The sequence below is a fragment of the Amborella trichopoda genome, chromosome 9 (assembly GCF_054954075.1).
Source record: "Amborella trichopoda isolate Santa Cruz 75 chromosome 9, AtrichopodaSantaCruz75HAP2 v2.0, whole genome shotgun sequence".
NCBI lineage: Eukaryota > Viridiplantae > Streptophyta > Magnoliopsida > Amborellales > Amborellaceae > Amborella > Amborella trichopoda.
In genome coordinates this window covers 30,848,486-30,867,696 of record NC_142344.1, presented here as the reverse complement: position 1 = coordinate 30,867,696, position 19,211 = coordinate 30,848,486, and the positions used below count along the sequence as shown (strand labels likewise).

Genomic DNA, 19,211 nt, shown 5'->3' with positions numbered 1-19,211 from the left:
TTATTAATTTCGATAGAGAGTGAGATCAATCAATTTCCGATCTAATAGGCATATCTATTTTGAAATGAACAGATCTGCTCTCAGATCATTGTTAGAGCCAACATTGCTCCGGTGCATGAAATACTAAATAAAATTCAATAAAATAATCTTAAATGTAACAAAATAACTAAAAGAATAAAAATAGGGATAGAAATATACCTGACCAGGCCGGCTGGCCTGGGATGCCTGAGGCTTTGGGGCCTCGCTTGTAACAGAACCACAGTTGTGTTTACAGCGCTCGTCCTCTGTGTTTCTCTTCAAAAATGACCAAGCATTGGCTTCTTGAACTATGGTCTTCTTGGATCTAAGTTTGAAAGTTAGGTTTAATGGCAATAGGAGTTGCAGGTTTTTTTTTTTAGATCTAGAGTTTGCTCACAGGGTCCTTCTCATTACCTAGGGGTTTTCACTCAGTCTCACAAGCTTTCCCCAATCTCACAGGTCTTAAAGGTTTAATTAATGAAATGGTCATACAAATTGTGTTTTTAAAGGCCCCAAAGGTGTCTAAATGGATAAATACTGAAACGCACCAAATCTGCCAGCTCAAATTCCAATTTTGGGTGTCAAAGGACCAAACCAAGCCTGGGTCTAGGTGACACAAGGGTATGTTGCGCAGCTTAGAAGTGTCCAAATTCATTGAATTTTGAGTGGATCAGGGAGGGCATGATTTGAAAACTGAAACCTTCTTGAAATTTGGGATTTGGGCTGATCTGGTCTGGCCGACACAAGGTGTGTCGCCCCAGCCCAAATCCATTAGATTTGGTCCGAGTTTGGTTGACAACATTGAATTAAGTTGGGATCGGGCTGGGAACTGAAAAAAATCAATTTGGATTGCTTTAGGCTAGGCAACACAGTCTGTGTCGCCCTACCCAGATCAAGCCCAAATTGGAAATTTCCAATTCTGGGGTATTTTGCTATTTTTGCTTGAATTATTTTCAAAATCAATGAGCTGTCTAGATATTGATCATAGGATATGGACTGTCGACTACGGTGTTCTATGGTTCAGAGATTTTATGGAATAGTATAGTCATAAGGGTTGTCTTAGGTTATGAAAATCATAGAATTTGTTAGTTTTAAATTGGGGTATCTACAATATGCTCTAAAAGATAGAAAAACAGCCAGCTACTTCTATATCATTCAATTCAAGGCATCCAAGCTAAGATCACTATATGGAAAATGTCAAGTAACTGGAATGGAAAAACATAATACACCAATCAAAGTATGTGGTACAGAAAACGAACACCTTCAATTCACAATTCCTATGTAGTTTGGCCATGAAAGCATGCAATACAAATCAATAAGAAATGAAACAGATTCCAAATTGATAGAAATCTCAGCTCTGTAGAGTAAAAAATACTTCTTGCCCTTTGCTATGACAAAAGATTCCTTTACCAGCTTCTAATGTCCCTTTCCGAACATTGAGTTGTACACTTCGTCATCAAAACATCCTCATGAGATGAGGATCAAACGCTAATACATGTCAGACACCCCTTAGCACAAGCTTCATCTCAATATCAATCCTGATGTGTATATCTCCCTTACCCACAATCTTTGAGGAACCACTGTTCCCACCTTTATGGAGTCATGGTCTCTAGCTCTGTAGGAAGCAAAATAGCGTCTATATGGAATACATGAAAGCTCTGAAAGATGTGATTGTTTATAGTGATTAAAATATTTAAATAAATATTTGACTCCAAACAATGACCAGAGGACATCACACTTGGGGCCTAATTCGCCCATGCATTCTATATCATAGAAAAATAAGTTTTCTACTAGGAATGAAAAAGTTCCAAAGGTTTAATCCTCTGTTACAATTTACGTAAGTCTAAACCTAGAACGAATACCCTTGATTCGGATCTTGAAACCTATACATTCATTTCTAAAAAAGAAAATATACAGCTATGTGAAAGAAAGTTATAATACCAATGGGCATATCATCCTATATACTTGAGTTTAAATGCAGGGATACTATTCCTTGAGTCTACTCCTTGTACATAAATGACCTTAAAGTGGATAAAAAACAAAATAAGATAAACTTCTCTCTCTCTCTCTCTCTCTCTCTCTCTCTCTCTCTCTCTCACTCTCTCTCTCTCTCTCTCTCTCTCTCTCTCTCTCTCTCTCTCACTCTCTCTCTCTCTCAGAGGTATTTCAGAAGACAATCGTATAGGGGACTGTTTCTTCACGCCTCGTGTACACAATTACTCTCTATCTCTCTCTAAACTCAATGATTCAACCTTATCAGAGACCAGTAGAATTGAACCAAGCAAAAGCGAAACGATGTGAACCCCTCTGTGATCGAAAAAAGAGTTTATATAATCTTCATTAGTGGATAACTATCAAACTTCAATTGATAATCACAAAAATCTTCAATGTATATCTATCAGCTAATTTGCATCGCTATTCTTTACATTAATCTACATCTTCATGTGTTGATCTTCATGATGATAATTACGCTACTTAACTTGATAACTACATGAATTAAAATGGAATTGTAATTCCACACAGGTATCTTCAAATGATAATCATATGTTTAGATTCTCATCTTTAAAATATTCAAATTCAGAAACGCAGATCCTAGGTTCAGCTAGGACGCGCTTGAGCAAAATCAAGAATATGTCATCTCTTTATCATCCATCACTCAAGCCTCTGCAGCACAATTCTGAGATGCCTTCATGATTCTTCGAGCACTTCCAAATGGTAGATCCTTGGAACACAAAATTTGGAGAGGTGAAAGAGAACTTAGATACGAACCCAATGGTCTAACTCATGTCTTAAATGGATCACATATAAGGGAGATATTGTCCTTTAAAGTTAGTACGTTTCTTTTGGAAATTGTGTAAGCAAAACTAGTGTATTAAGGATGCAATCGCTTCCTTCATATAAATCAAACACTATCACATCCTTTAATGGTAATAGGACATAGAATCAGGAGTCCAATAGTCCTACTCTCATGACAAAAGCCCTCATATCAAGAGAGAGATCTCAATTTTGGCGAACGGGGGTCATCCTGGCTGTGACGTATGGAGTATAAAGCTTTTAAGGCTTTAACTGTAGGGATATGTAGATTATAGGTTAAGCCACCTCCAAATGATATGAAACTTCAGGGGGAGGGATAGCATTCTTCAAAATATGATTCCCTGGAGTCTCACCTTAATCCCAAAACATAAAGTTTTGGGACGTTGGTCAAGACATATCTTGACTGACAATAGATAAGGACATTTGGTTAAGCCAATTCTGAACTGTGCCCCGCAATTTGTTTAGTTATTGGCTATGGAGGCATATCAAGCCCCATGGTATATCTTTAAGGATTTTACCTCATTAGGATATCATATAGTGAGGTATCCTTATTCCCTGTCAGTTAAGCCTTGTCTCCTTAACTAACGATGGATTAAAAAAGACATATCACATATTATCCAAACTCTTCCAATATCCAGTGGAGAGGAATATAAGGCCATCAGAGTATATGTATCCCAGAGTTTCGTCTCAAATTTAAAAGTCTTTAAATCTCTTGTCATAGCCTGTAAGTCACAATGCATATGTGTAACTGACAATGAATTAGGAAAATATATTATCAAACCACATCAAGTTCCTCCACATTTCACATCAAGAGGCATATAGGGGCTTTACGGGTATATGTATCCTAGAACTTGTTACACAATGCGATGTCTTTAATATATTCTATCATCAACTATAAGTCAAAAGATGAACATGCTTGGCTAATGAGTAATTGGTATCGTATTATTTATCGATCGTAAAGTAGAAAATATAGGGGCTGACTGACGAGGTAGGGTTCCGAAGACGTATTGGGGCCTTCATATCATGAATCCTGAGCATATCATATCTTTCATATCATATTATCTCATATCATATCGGGAGTATATCTTAGCAGGTTTTATCAAGAACCATGCTCATGTCTCATCGACCGTCTGTTAGGACAGTTATCGTGCATCAGAAACTCCATTTTATATTAACATCTTCAATTTATTAAGCGTTTGTTGAAACACCTTTGCTCTCATATTAACATCTTCATCTTGTCAAATGCCCGTTAGAACGTACTTAGTCTCATATGGTGACTAAGGGGTATATTGATCATCTAAGGCATATCTTCAAGGGCCAAGATTATCCAGCTTACATGTATGTTTTATCTATTGTTAGAACATTCATTCGGTGTTTGCCGGAATCCTTGTCTTATAATCCCTTCAATCTTACCGAGCATTTATCAGAATATATCTAGTCCAATATGTGACTAAAAATACACCCAGCAGTAACATGAAACAAAGCTCTGATATCTACAATCTTGTCTGAGTTGCATGAACCTGCCCGTCACCATAGTTTCCGACCACACCTTCTATAACTGCAATGGTTTTCCAACCATCACTCTTGGTATTGTTCTCATTCCACTCTTTTTTGAGCTTCAGACAATCTTTCTTGATGTGCCCTTCCTTGCCACAATGAAAACATGTGATTCCCTTTCTAGTCTTCGATTTAGCTTTATCATTAGATCGGTTTTGGTCTCCATTCTCGGAACTTCCTCTATTTGTGACAAGAGAATGTGTCGGAAGATCTTCTTCTCGTCTCCTCATTCAGTAGGCTGCGACTTACTTGACTCATAGTCACTAACCCAATAGGTGCTGAGGTACTCACTGAGACTACCAGGGTCTCTTAATTATCCACTAGTGAACCGAGAAAAAATATAGCTTGTAGCTCATCTTTCAGGAATAACTTCATGGTTGCGAGTTGATTAACAATGCTTTGCACCTCATTCAAATGCTTTGCAATGGATCTTCCATCACTTTATGTTCACAAATTTTTGGATCAAGAACGGCTTATTTTCGGCAGTTTTCCTCTCGTATAAGTTATGTAGTTTATCCCACAATGACTTGAAAGATGTCTCCAACGACATATGGTGGAACACGTTTTCTCCTTACCATTGTTAGATAGTTTCAAGAACCTTTTGGTCCAGTCTCTTCTACTCATCATCTGTTATACCTTCGGACTTGTGTTTTACTCCTTCAATGGGTGTGTACAAGCCCCTACAATATAGTAGATATTCTATCTTTGACTTTCAGATGATCCAATTATTCCCATTGAACGATACCACCCTACTTCCGATATTTGAATCCATCTCTAATCCACACACATTATCTTTCATACCCCTCTCTTCTATTCACTGGTGTTCAGGGGTTCATCATTTGTTAAGCTCCTACTGTCGGTCAACTATTCGTCATCGGTCAAAGTATTCGTCATTTGTCAAGTATCTCTCTCTTAAAGGCTTTTTTTCTTTTCTGGAGGCTCTCTCTCACTAAAAGAAAATGTTCTTTCTTTTTCTCTCTAATAGGCTTCTCTCTCTCTACATCTTATTCTTCTCTTTCTAAGAAGAAGGGTTACTTTCTCTCTTCTTCTCTCTCAGACTCCTTTCTAGAAGAATAAGGGTAATTTTCTCTTTTCTTCTTCTCTATCAGAGAAGGCTCTCTGTATTTTTCTAACACATCAAGAGCGATACACCCAAAGAAGTAGCGCAAAGCGGGGAGAGACAACCTTAATACTTCATGAGATTTTCTCTTTTATAACGTATGAGATTTTATTTCCCCAAAGTCTCTACCTCATATGATGTAGTAGTTATCTTATGAGAAGATATCCCTGTACACTTTCTCTCTCTAAGAGAAATAAAGATAGAATCTTCCTTTACAACCCAACTCACATGAGTGGTTATCTGCTCACGACAACCCAATGAATTGTGATCACACTATCTCTCTAATATTGGAGAATAATTCATTGGTGCCCCACCCTCATGAGACAGGATACCCAACACATGCAAGATACGACAATATACTAACAACAAGTAATATTATGTGTTTTAATAAAGATTGCAAATCCCCATCTCTATGATAGGCATGGTCTTTCCCAATGCTGCTAAAATCCCAAATACCGATATAGGATGACTTGAATGTTGTATAGAAATTGAAAAGAGAATTGAATTCAGTCCTGAAAGACGTAGAAGGAGATAGGAGAATCAGGAATATAACCTCCAAGCTCAAAAGGAGTATTATTCAGGTACCTGCAACTTCTATTCTGACAAAAAAAAACCCTCAGTCTATTGGAGATATGAGTGGCTAACCTTTTAATTATTTTTATTTTTTTGCAAATTTTGTGCTTTTTCGATGGTCTCTCTCTAAGCTTGAGTCACTCTGCTTGTTGGAAAAAAAAAGGAAAACTTCTTAGCAACAACTTATAAACTTCCTCACATGCCCAGATATGTTCTCTTTCCTATGGTTAACTTTAAAAAACAAAAACATTCGATAGTCACTCATTTGAAATTGGGAATTTCATCAGCAACAAAGATTTTATATTCACAATTTTTGCATCAAATTGGGTGAAATATACATGTAGAAGTTGATTAGCCACATAAATGTTATCTATTGACTGTAAATTTGTGATCAAACTATCTTCTATCTATTCGTGCATGTTCAATAAAAGATAGAAAAACAGTTTGCTACTTTCTTGACATTCAATTCAAGGCATCCAAGCTAAGATCACTGAAAGCTTGTTGTACAAGAAACATATGACACCAATCAAAGCTTGTTGAACAAGAAACAAACTCCTTCAAGTCACAATTCCTTTGTTTTTTTGGCCATGAAAGCATGCAAAAAAAATCAATAAGAAATAAAACAGATTCCAAATTGATAGAAACAAGAAATTGAAAGAAACACTATCTATACACACAAAAGTAGGCAACCAAATCAAAATAAACCTAACTAAAGAAACCGAAAGCACGTGCAAACATGCGGAAATCCACACGCGCACAGACATTGCCCCGTTCTTACAACTCGAGTCTTACCCCCCCCCCCCCCCCCCCCAACCTTTCATCACACCTTCCCACACCCCCTTCACTCTCTGAACCAGTGAATCTTTATTGTATAGACATATCACAGAGAACAGCAGGCCCAAATCCACACGTGCACAGACATTGCCCCGTTCTTACAACTCGATTCTCCCCCACCCCCCCACCTTTCATCACACCTTCCCACACCCTTCACTCTCTGAACCAGTGAATCTTTATTGTATAGAAATATCACAGAGAACAGCAGGCCCAAGTGGCACAATTATCTATACGCCCAAAGAGTAACATTTTTGTAAGCACAATTTTATACATACTACAGTATGGTAAACTACATAAAAAAAAGAGAGCCCTGTTCTTACTTCAACAAAAACGGCAAAAAGCACACATATCATATGTGAACACACATGCACATAGTGACATACAAAGAAATGACAGGAGATAATATTTATCCAATCAAAACATATTGCGCTATCAAAGGGAACCCTACACTCAATACAATTTACACCCATCATTTGCCAAATAAGTAAATCAATTACAACAGTTATTAAACTACAAACACACGAGGCATTGTGGCACAATCTTGCAACTATCCTTATCAGTCCAGCCATGGAAGCACACAGTCCAAATGAACAGAACACAACACATTAATAAAAATCCGAAATTAAAAACAGCAAAATCAAAATCATAACGATTCATAAAAAGAACCCACAAAAAACAGAAAAGCAATGCAATGGTCACATACCCCGATCAGGAGGCTCATCAGGGTCAAGCACTGAGTGCCCTCTGAGCAGGTATGCCTCACACTCAACAAGCGTCGGCCCCTCTCCCCTCCTGGCTCTCCCTATCGCCTCCTTTGCCACCTCTCTGACCTTCAACACATCCATCCCATCAACGTGAATGCCCGGCATCCCAAATGCTGGCCCCTTCTTCCAAATCTCGGGGTCACTTGTAGCCCGCAACTGTGACGTATTCATGGCCCACAGATTATTCTGCACCACAAAAACAATGGGCAATTTCCATAGAGCCGCCATGTTCAAGCACTCAAAGAATTGGCCGTTGTTACATGTTCCATCTCCAAAAAAGGCTAAAGCCACATCATCGCACTTCTCTTTGAGCACCTCTCTCCTATATTTTGAATAGAAGGCAGCACCAGTAGCAACTGGTATGCCTTCTCCAATAAAAGCAAAGCCACCGAGCAGATTGTGCTCTTTCGAGAACATATGCATTGACCCACCTTGGCCTCTGCAACAACCAGTGGTTTTGCCAAAAAGCTCACTCATAAGAGCTCTTGCTGGGACCCCTTTGCTTAAAGCATGGACATGGCATCGATAAGCGCTGACAATCGAGTCTGATTGCTTTAGGAGCTTGATGAAGCCTGTGGAGACAGCTTCTTGACCATTGTAGAGGTGGACGTAGCCGAACACTTTACCTTTGTCATACATTTGGGCACACATATCCTTAAAGGAGCGACCGAGGGCCATGTCCTCATAAAGCTCAAGGCCCACTTCTCTTGTGATCAACTGCAAATTCAAGAGAGAGCTCGAATGAGGGAAAGGGGGAGCTGGGGGAGGTTCTGGCTTATTGGGAACCTGTTGCTTGTAACCATTGGGGTTTTTGATCTATTTGAACTCTCTCTCTCTCTCTCTCTCATAAAGGAACCATTCTGATATCCCTTCTCTCTATATCTGGATTTTCTCTCTATACGTGATATTTGATGCTATAAAATTTTAATAATGTTTTTATAATTTTACTTTTAGAGACGTAGGTAGATTTTTTATTTTTTAGTAGGGTTAATTTTAAGAATATTATTTATTTTAGAAAAAATAACATATATTTCTGTTATGTTTAACATTATTAAGAAATTACATCAAAGTGTTCGTTTGTACATGTATGTCAATTTTTCAATTTGATAATTTTTTAAATAAAAAACAGAACTACCCTTTTTAGTTTTTCAAAAAGCAAAAATTAAAAAATTTCTATTTTTTCAAAAAACCAAAAAAAATTTGGTTTTCAAAAATCTCTCTGTCTCTCTCTCGTGCTAAAAAACTGAAATTGTGTCTTCCCAACGTTGCAAAGCCCACTCATCGGACGTTGGAGCGTTCGTACTAAGTCCTCTCTCTCAATCTTCTTTCCTCTCTATCCAAATCACATTTCATGTTCTTTTAATCTCATTTGCAAACGCGGACTTGGATATTCACGTAAAGTCGTGATCTTCCCTTTCAATTTAGATTTTTGAAAATCCGAATTTCTCTAAATTTCATTTTTTGAAAAAGATAATTCTCTAATTTTCAGTTTTCAAAAACTGAAAAACGCAGTTTCGTCTTGCTTAAGAAATGTTATGAAGTTGAAAAATGGATATACATGTATAATGAAAACTTCAAGGTAATTTCATATAACATTATATATATATATATATATATATATATGTATATGGAATATTCTAAACTTGACAACCCTTCAAATAACAAAAGTTCAAGATAGAGAAAGTTGTGAAAGGTGGATTTATTAAGCTTGTTGTCAATTTTTTAAAAAAAGTTACTTTTGTGGGTAAATTTGTAAATATTACTACATGACAAAGGGTATTTTGTCATCTCTATAAGGGGTAATTGAAATTTTAACTAAAGAACAAGGGCACTCTAGAAATAAAGTTTCGGGACACTAATTTCTAAAATGCCATTGTACTTTTATGAAAATTTCAAATTTGCCCCTGCTTAATGGTAAAGTTACGTATTTTGTATTTGTAAATATTACTACATGACAAAGGGTATTTCTGTCATCTCTATAAGGGGTAATGGAAATTTTAACTAAAGGACAAAGGCACTCTACAAATAAAGTTTCAAGACACTAATTTCTAAAATGCCATTGTACTTTTTTGAAAATTTCAAATTTTTCCCTGCTTAATGGTAAAGTTACTTATTTTTTAATAAAAAATTAATGCTTGTTTTTATAAATACACCCATTACAAGCCCTTCTAACTTGAACCTTTGTATTTTGAGGGGTTGTTAACTCAAGACAAATTCTGTAGGACCCTAAAAGATCATCATTAAAGTTGGCACAAATCTCTAGAAAAGTTATCACATTGGTGTGGGACTTGACTTTTCTATAGATCCGTGTCAAATTTAATGGTGATCCTTTGAGGTCCTACACACATGGGTGGGGGACAGGCATATAGGATCTATATATATATATATATATATATATATATATATAAGTCTTCCCAAAGCCTAAAGGCAAAAATGAACAGTGATATCACCTACCCTCATCACTATCCAAAGTTCACCGCACGGTCACGATTTTTCGGTAGTATTTCATTTTGTTTCTATAAATCGAAATGACCTGAAATTTGGAGTGTGTGTACATCTTAGTGAGGCGCACCTAATAAAACTAATAAAAAAATAATTTTAAAACAAATTCACCAAAATACCCCCTAAACATTTCAAGGGTATTTTTGTTAATTCGTTTCAAGTAAAATATTTTTTTGAAATTTTTCGTAGATTCGGCTATTTTTTATGAACATCCAATCTAAATTTCAAGTCATTTCAATTTGTAGAAAAATAAAATCACTGTTCATTTTTGCCTATAGGCGTTTTGTAGTATCCTCCATATATATATATAGAAAAGATGAGATTAGCCCAACATTCCAGATTGATTTTGGGCTGATCTGACGATCACGAATGTCCGGTAGTGGTTGAATTTTAGTGTTTTTTTTACAAATTTAAATCACTTGAAATATATATAAAGAGCAATGATTTCATGCAACCGTTGTATAGTAATATGATGCAACAACCTTAAAAAACCATCTTTTGGCCATTTGTTTTATCCAAATTTTGAAATATACACTTTTTATTCTATTGAAAAAACATATAAAAAATAAAAAATTGAAAACACAACTTAGAAAGTATTGTTTTAGCCCAATTAACATAGGCCGTTCATTTTGATGAGATGCTTAGATTTTGGTCTTAGAAGGATTTTTTCATTTCCAATTTTTTGGATGGCTTTACTTTCATTAGATGAGCAATGTTAAAATAGAAAAAAATGATTTGAGTTTATAAAGGCTAAGATATTGAAATTCACAAAATGAATAATCTAGATTCATTTTTAGAGGGGACTTGACCATATCTAAGGTTCAAATTGAAAGTTTTTTTTTGGGGGGGATTGATTATTGAGATGAAGAGAATGTGTGTCAAAAATTTAAGGTCATACAAATACCACAAACATGGTTTTCTAGAAGTGTCTGTGCATTATACTATGATAAAACTGTTGCATGGGATCATTGCTCATATATATATATATATATATATATATATATATATATATATATATATATATATATATATATATATATATATATATATATATATATAGAGAGAGAGAGAGAGAGAGGGAGAGAGAGTTAACATCCTCTCATAATACAAAAGTTGGGTTTATATATAAAAAAGATGATTAATATTTGTTTAAAAAATTATTTTGATAGGTAATTTAACTATTAAACAAGAGAAATTTTGAAATTTTTACAAAAGTACAATGGCATTTTGAAAGTTAGTATCGTGGAATTTTATTTGTAGAGTGCTTTTCTCTTTTAGTAAAAATTTCAACTTTACCATTTATGGAGATGACAAAAGTACCCCTTATCCTGTAGTAATATTTACAAAATTGCCCTTATTTGATGATGAAGATGTCATAAAAAGTAAATTTTTTTAAAAAAAACTACAAAATTAGTAAATTCACTCTTCAGAACTCTCTCTATCTTTAACTTTGTAATTTGAAGTGTTGTGAAGTTTAGATTATCTCATATATATATATATATATATTATTTTCCCTTTTTCAGAAAGCTTGTGTTTTATTTTTTTGGGTAACTTTTATTGTTTTTAATAAAACTATAAAATTTTTCGTTATCTTTAGTTAAATAGTTTATCATTTTATTTATTTATTTAGAAAATATTTAATTTTTTTAGTGTCTCTTTTAGGTAGTAAGTTCGAATTTTTTTAAAACAATAAAGTCGTGTTATGTTTTATATTTTGGTTGAATTGGGTTTTTTATGGAAAGGTTTCTCACATAATAGAGAGTATGTTAGTTCAAGGTTATGTTGTACAAAAGATAATGGATGGAAATACCAATCTTTAATAGAGGGTAGAAGATTAACTTTAGAATAGGACTTTAAGAGGTGTTAGCTACTGTTTAATAGGGGGTAGAAGATTAACTTTAGAATAGGACTTTAAGAGGTGTTAGCTACTGATAAAATGGTGGTTAATTTTTATAGAATAAAAAAAAGTTTTTTGTTTTTGTCGAGAGAGACCCTTCTTGGGGGTGTTTTTTTCTTCTCTTGTGCTTGTGGTCACCTGGCGGAGGGCTCCAATCTGCATGTTCATTCATTCAATTTCCTATGTATTTTTATTTTTTTCTTTAAAATGCAGTTATTCTGTTGGTATCGGCTACCAATAAATTTCAAACTGCGTCAGATCTAAAGCAGAAATAAAGAAGATGCGCTTTTTCTCTTTTTTATTTGTGGACTTACTAGGTCGGATACAGCGGACTTGGACTTCTTCTCCTTGATGAGCTCCGAAATGGTTACAATGCTGGTTGGAGATGAAGCACGAGGATGATTTGAAATAGAACTTCTTCTTGGAAGAATGGGGATTCTCTCAATTGAACCCAAGAAAGGATGGCTTGTCTTGAGGCATGAAGGACGCTGCTCTACAAAACTTTTGGATCTGAGGCATGAAGGACGCTGCTCTACAAAACTTTTGGATCTGAGGCCATGGAGAGGAGGATGTGGGATCTTGACAGCCGAGAACACAGACATTGTATCAGAAGAAGAACAACTTGAGAGAGAGAGTGTTGAGAGTGTCGAAAGAGGCAGCGGAGAGAGAGAATAAGAGGAGAGAGGGCGAAGGAAAGGAACCTCTAAAGAAGTTGGTTGGCAGCTTTCAAAGCAGGCCGTTATGTATGGTAGGGTTCACCCTTTCATGGACACTAGAAAGTGGGTCACTCCCCAGCCCTCTCTTTCTATTGGACAAGGTTTTCACGAGGCTACATAGAAATGAGTCCTTTTTTAAAAATATATTTTTTTGATGGATTTTTGGACCCAGATATATGATCTCTAATAAAAAAATAAATAAAATTTAAAATTAAAATAGAAATTTTATGGATAAATCATTTGGTTTGTTAATTGTTTTTAAATGGACTACCCATTTGTATCCAACTTCAAGATGGATGCTTTATACTTGGTGGGATGCAAATGGAGAAAGTCCCCAGACACATGGAACAATTTTATTGTGTGGGAGGGGGTGGACTTTCTTATGAAAAAGGACATAATAAAGAGGGACGTTGTTCGCACGTGGGCATAGCCCCGTGCCTAACTTTAACCATCCACGGTAGGTGGTGATTGAAAGAGATGATCTTTCAAGCACCACCATCAAACTAAGATGGCATACCTGTGTATAATTCTTTTGAGTAATGATGGTATAGGACCCTCCCCCAGCCATGTGTGTGGGACCCTCAAAGGATCACTATTAAAGTTGGTGTGGATTTCTAAAAAAGTTATCCCAGAATGTGAGATATGACTTTTCTATGGATCCGTGCCAAATTTAATGGTAATCCTTTGAAGTCCTACACACATGGGTGAGAGAAGGTCTTATAGGATCATTTTTCAATTCTTTTTCCTTCTTAAATTACCTTTACTTGTACTATATCTATCCCTCGTATAGGGTAGTAACTGATAATTCCGTCAACCTCTTTTCGGTCCCTTTTTTTAAAAACTATTTAAGGGCTTCGTTTGGGGATATAATTAGTTCTTCTTCTGATAGGGATGACAAATGATGCTTTGGCCATGTAGAGTCAATTTTGTCAATTGTAGATGTTATGCAACACCTACTGGAGTCGATTATAGTACGTCGAAGGGGGGAGAATAATTAAAATAATAATAACATAGAAAGGGTATGTGATTCACAGGACGAATTTCATTGTTTTATTTATAAGAATCTGAAATTAGAACAACAATATTGTTAAGGAAAAATATATTTAAAACTTTAACTACTAAAACTATAATCCTCGAAGGGAGAGAATAATTAACAAAATAATAACATAGAAAGGGTATGTGATTCAGAGGACGAATTTCATTGTTTTATTTATAAGAATTTGAAAATAGAAAAACAATATCGTTAAGGAAAAATATATTTAAAAATTTAACTACAAAAAAAAGAATTTATAAAGTCACATATATTTTTGTTCAAGTAATCAAAGAGAAATTGATTTGGAGCAATTCATTGGGCTCCAAATCGTTTCTTTTTTCTAAAATTGACTTCGGAGCAATCAATCCAAACTTAATTTGCAATGTAAATGTAGGAATTTTCTGTTCAACAACGTCATATATATATATAGATATGGAAAAAGTTTCCATAAGGTTGCAGCCTTAAATTGTAGAAATACAGATGCACCTCAAAAATCTATCGAATTTTTTTTTTTAATGTTAAAAAACCTCTAATTGATCATCTCGACATTGAGATGTATGAATATGAAAAAAACAAAAGATTTTGAGTCCGAGAAATAGTGCATCTTGGAACATATTATCTAGATCGTCCATTTTCAAGTTTATCATGTCTATGGATCTACTTGATTTTTACTATTTTTTAGATTTAACATTTTATAACTAGATATGAAAAGAGATTTTCAGATAATCCTAAAAATGTTTTTCTCCAAAATTACACATTATGATTAAATTTGAAGATGCGTTTAAATTGGATTGTTTAAGGTTGCAACCTTATAGAAACCACACCTATATATATATATATATATATATATATATATATATATATATATATATATATATATATATATATATATATATATATATCTAGAAAAAGCTCCTGTCAACCCATGGGGTGATAGAACAGTGTAAGCTCAACGGCCCAGATTGAATATGGGTCGATCCAATGATTATGGTTGTCTTTCATAATTGAATTTTTTTTTGTTTGTTTTTTTATAAATTCAAATCACTTGAAATTTGGAATGCCTATTCTTTAAAAATAGTGGAATCTAATAAAAATATCAAAAAACTAACTGGCAAAAAATAAATTGGCCGAAATATCTTTGAAAAGTCTCAGGGGTAGTTCGACCAATTTATTTTATGCGAATTACGTTTTTAATATTTTTTATTAGGTGTACCTAGATGAGAAGCGTTGATGCTTTAAATTTTATGTTATTTGGATTTGTATAAAAAATATTGAAATTATATTACCAAAATACAATCCTAATTTTTATTGGGTGCACCTTGATCGACACAGATTCAATGTGGACCATTGGACTTATACTAATATATATATATATATATATATATATATATATATATATATATATATATATATATATATATATATATATATATATATATATATAGAGAGAGAGAGAGAGAGAGAGAGAGAGAGAGAAATGATATCATGTCACCATGTCAGTATAGTATAACGAAACTACACTTCACAAAAATCGTGTTTATGGTATTTATACGATTTAAAATTTTGTATGCACACTCTCTTCATCTCAATAATCACTATAAAAAAAAAAAAATTGCACCATATATATGGTCAAAAATAGGTCCCCTCCAACAATTAATATAGACCTTCCATTTGGTGAATTTCAAGATCTAGACCTTTATAAGTTCAAAATCGAACTTTTATTTTTGTAATCTAATGATAATATAACTATCTAAAAAAATTAGAAAGAAAAAAGATCCTTCTAAGGCCTAGGTCTAAGCAGCTTACCAAAATGAAGACCTATGTTAACGGGGCTAAAAAAACATTTTCTAGGTTGCGTTTTTAAATTTTTACTTTTTTTAATTATTCATTTGAACTAAAAGAGTGTATACTTAAAAATTTGGATAAAAAAAAGGTCATCATATAATTTTTGAAGATTGTTTCATTATATTACTATGCAGTCATTACATTAAATCATTTGAAAAATTTAAGTGTATATTCTTCTCATCAAGGTGAACGCAATAAAAATATATAAAAAATAATAATCTGTAAAATTAAAATTGATTAAAATATCCCTGAATCTTTACAGGGGTATTTTGATAAAATGTTTTCATGTAAAATATTTTTTTTATATTTTTCAAAGATTCATCTATTTTTTATATACACACGCTCCAAATTTCAGATCAATCCGATTTGTAGAAAAAATATTAAAATTCAAATACTACTAGATATTCGGGATCGTTAGATCGACCTAGATTCAATCTGGGCCGTTGGCATTTATTGTAGCAGTATGCTGACAAGATCTTTTCCTATATATATCAAGAATTCATCCTATAAGACCATCTCCCACCTATGTGTGTAGGACCCCAAAGGATTACCATTAAATTTGACACGGATCTATAGACAAGTCAAGTCCCACACCCATATGATAACTTTTTTAGAGATCCGTGTCAACTTTAATAGTGATCCTTTAGGGTCCTACACACATGGGTGAGGGAGGATCCTATAGGATCATTATTCATATATATATATATATATATATATATATATATATATATATATATATAGCAATGATCAAATGCCACCACGGTTCTATTGTAATATAATGCAACGACACTTCTAGAAAACCATGTTTGTGGTATTTGTATTACTCCAAATTTTGTACACACACTCTCTTCATCTCAATAATCAATTCAAATAAAAAAAAAGTTCAATTCGAACCCTAGATATGGGATTGTATACAATGAAACAATTTATCTTTTATACAAAAAGATCACAATTACTTACGACTATCTGACGTGAAATCTGATAGCTTGAAGGCGTCATAAAGTTCGAGAAATACTCTTTTGAAGTATGTGCTCCGTAAAAGAATAAATGAAGCCATCTAATTATCTAATTTTACATCCAATTATCAAGATTAATTGTGACCACATTGTGTCAAAGATAAATGGTCTCATTGTGTATATATATATATATATATATATATATAGGTTGAATCTAATTGTTTTTGTTATGCGAAAAATATTTAATTTTATAGTCTGATTTCATGCAGGGATTGTATGTAGGGATTTTATAGTAAATAGGTAAACAGTAAGCTATTGTATTTAACTAGTTCTTGTAAGATCTTATAATAATTAAGGATAAACAAGATTATGCACAATAAAGGAATAATAGAAATATCAATTACAAACCATTGGGCATAATTGAACTCACCAACTTTTATACTAAATAAAATCTTAAACTGCATTTTATTCACATCATGAAGTAACTATATAACAACTGTATATTTTACAGATAATCAGATTAAACAACAAAGTATTACAGATAAGAGGCACACTGAGATTACAGATAAGAGGCACACTGAAATAAAGGTAATTACAGATAAGAGACACACTGAAATTATAAAACTTACTGTTTGCAAATACAATAACTGGAAAACAGTTTCCAGTGTTCTGGACAGTAGGAAGGGAGAAAATTGAGATTGCAATCACACATAATGGATATAAAAATAAAAGGTGAAAGTATAAGATAGAACCTGATGAGATGTTTGAACTATGAGAGCTGAGATGTTTGAACTATGAGAGCTATGAAGGTCAGGATAGCTCTAGTTGGTATAATACTTCGGGCTCAGAGGAACAATGATATTTCTCAGAGAAAAAGGATTGGAAGCTTTACTGAGAAAGATTGAGAGAGAAAGGAAGTAGTAGGATAAAGTAGCAGAAGAGGTCGAAGATCTTTAAGGGAGAAGAGTAGAAGTTTTGAGAGAAAGAAAGAGAAGTGAAGGAGCTTCTGAGTAAAGAGGAGAAAGTAGGAGACCTTTAGAGCAGAGAGCAGAAGAGTTTATGAGCTGAGAGGGGAAGCGGAAGACCTTGCCTCAAATGAGAGGCCTTTGGCCCTTTTATAGATGAAGGAGTTTGCTTCCCTGCGAAGTAAAGGATAAAGCAGAAGGAAAGGGAAAAGACATAAAGGAAACTGAGGTGACCCAAAGGAGTAGGACAAAAGTAAAAGAAAACAAAAAATTAAAAAAGAGGCATCTGGGAACAGTGTTCCCTTTTGTCGTATCTGATTATTGCTACAGTAACACTTTTGGTTTTTATGCAGGTGGCTACAGTGAAGCATCTGGAATAGTACTTCTTGTCGGTGATGTAGCCATGTCTTTTGTCGTATATGTCGGTGGGTACAGTGCTTGGAATCTGGAACCGTCTTTCTTGTCCTTTTCTGTCGGTGAGCTTTTGTCTTTTATGGAGCTTTGTGGGTGGAGACTATTATCTTCTTGGATTATTGGTGGTATTGTCTGTGGTGATGATGATAGAGGCTTTTTATGGTCTTTGACTGAACTCTTCTGGATCATCTTCCTCTGGATCCGTTTCTTCTGGATCATCTTCAATCAATTGGAGGTATCTATTGGTGTGGAGTGGGGAGGATTGTACTGTTTCTTCGGAGGAGACTGGTTTTCTTCAGGCTTCAACAAAGATTTCCTTCATTTGTTTTTCTAATTCTTCTTTGGATGCATTAGGATTGGTTTGCAACATGTTGCGAAGGTAGGTTGGAAAGTCAAAAGAGGTGTTTGTTGTATTTGGGTTTGGCTGGTATTTAGGTATTGGTGGGGGTATTCTTTTTGGTGTGGTAGCTGTGAGATCCATTTTGAAAATGTGCCACCATTTAACAGAGATGGTTTTCCCCAAGAGAGGAATATAGGTATAATCATTTGTATTATTGACTGAGATGGTGTAATCCCATTTCACGATCCATTGGAGCTGATATAAGGCCATGAAGTATAGGTGAGTATCAATTGTATTGTCACTATTATTGTATTGCACAAATTGGTCCTGCAGGTTTTTGAAAGCAGGAGGTAGTATCAAAGAAGTTGAACCCCACACTAAGAACCAATTTTGAAATCATGTGGGGAATCTTTCGAAAATAGGTAGCCGGAATTGAAGATACCAGCTATGTGTGTTGTTCGGATTTTGATAATAAAAGAATTTGTGCCAGGCTTCTATATACTCGGCATATTTATAATATTTATATGAGAAATCTGGGTTGTACAATTTCTTTCCCTGTGCGGGATTGGAACCCCACTCATCATAAGAAAGAAGCTTTTTTATTTGAACCTTGGAATAGGCAATTATTCTGGTATTTTGCTGATAGTAATGGACTACAGAGATAGACCCTGTTTCCATGAGTATAGCTTCGTAATATTATCTGGTCTTTACCCCATTGGTAGGGTTGAGATGGTTTATCAGATATAAAGGTGCAAGTTTAATGGGATCTGTATGAATATGCTGTTCATCTATGGTGATCTCCATAAGATAGGCTCTTTTGATGTATACAGATCTAGATGTATTAGGTATGGAGGTGGTTTTGG

At 34.4% G+C, this 19,211-nt stretch overlaps 1 protein-coding gene across 14 annotated transcripts in view; it reads right to left on the bottom strand.

The window, feature by feature from the left end:
• Positions 1-8,528, bottom strand: part of LOC18428486 (pyruvate dehydrogenase E1 component subunit alpha-3, chloroplastic) — a 35,989-nt gene extending 27,461 nt beyond the window's left edge. For 12 of the 14 annotated variants that reach the window (XR_016041494.1, XR_016041493.1, XR_016041495.1 and 9 more), the window contains exon 1: positions 7,620-8,528. Coding sequence is in view for 4 of the 14 variants with exons in the window: in XM_088848078.1 (XP_088704204.1) it covers positions 7,620-8,358 (739 nt within the window). In the remaining 10 variants the exon portion in view is untranslated. Of the gene's footprint in view, positions 1-198; positions 1,634-7,619 lie in introns of all 14 variants that reach the window. The other 2 variants (XR_016041500.1, XR_016041501.1) reach the window with 1 other exon arrangement.
• Positions 8,529-19,211: the final 10,683 nt, after the last annotated feature.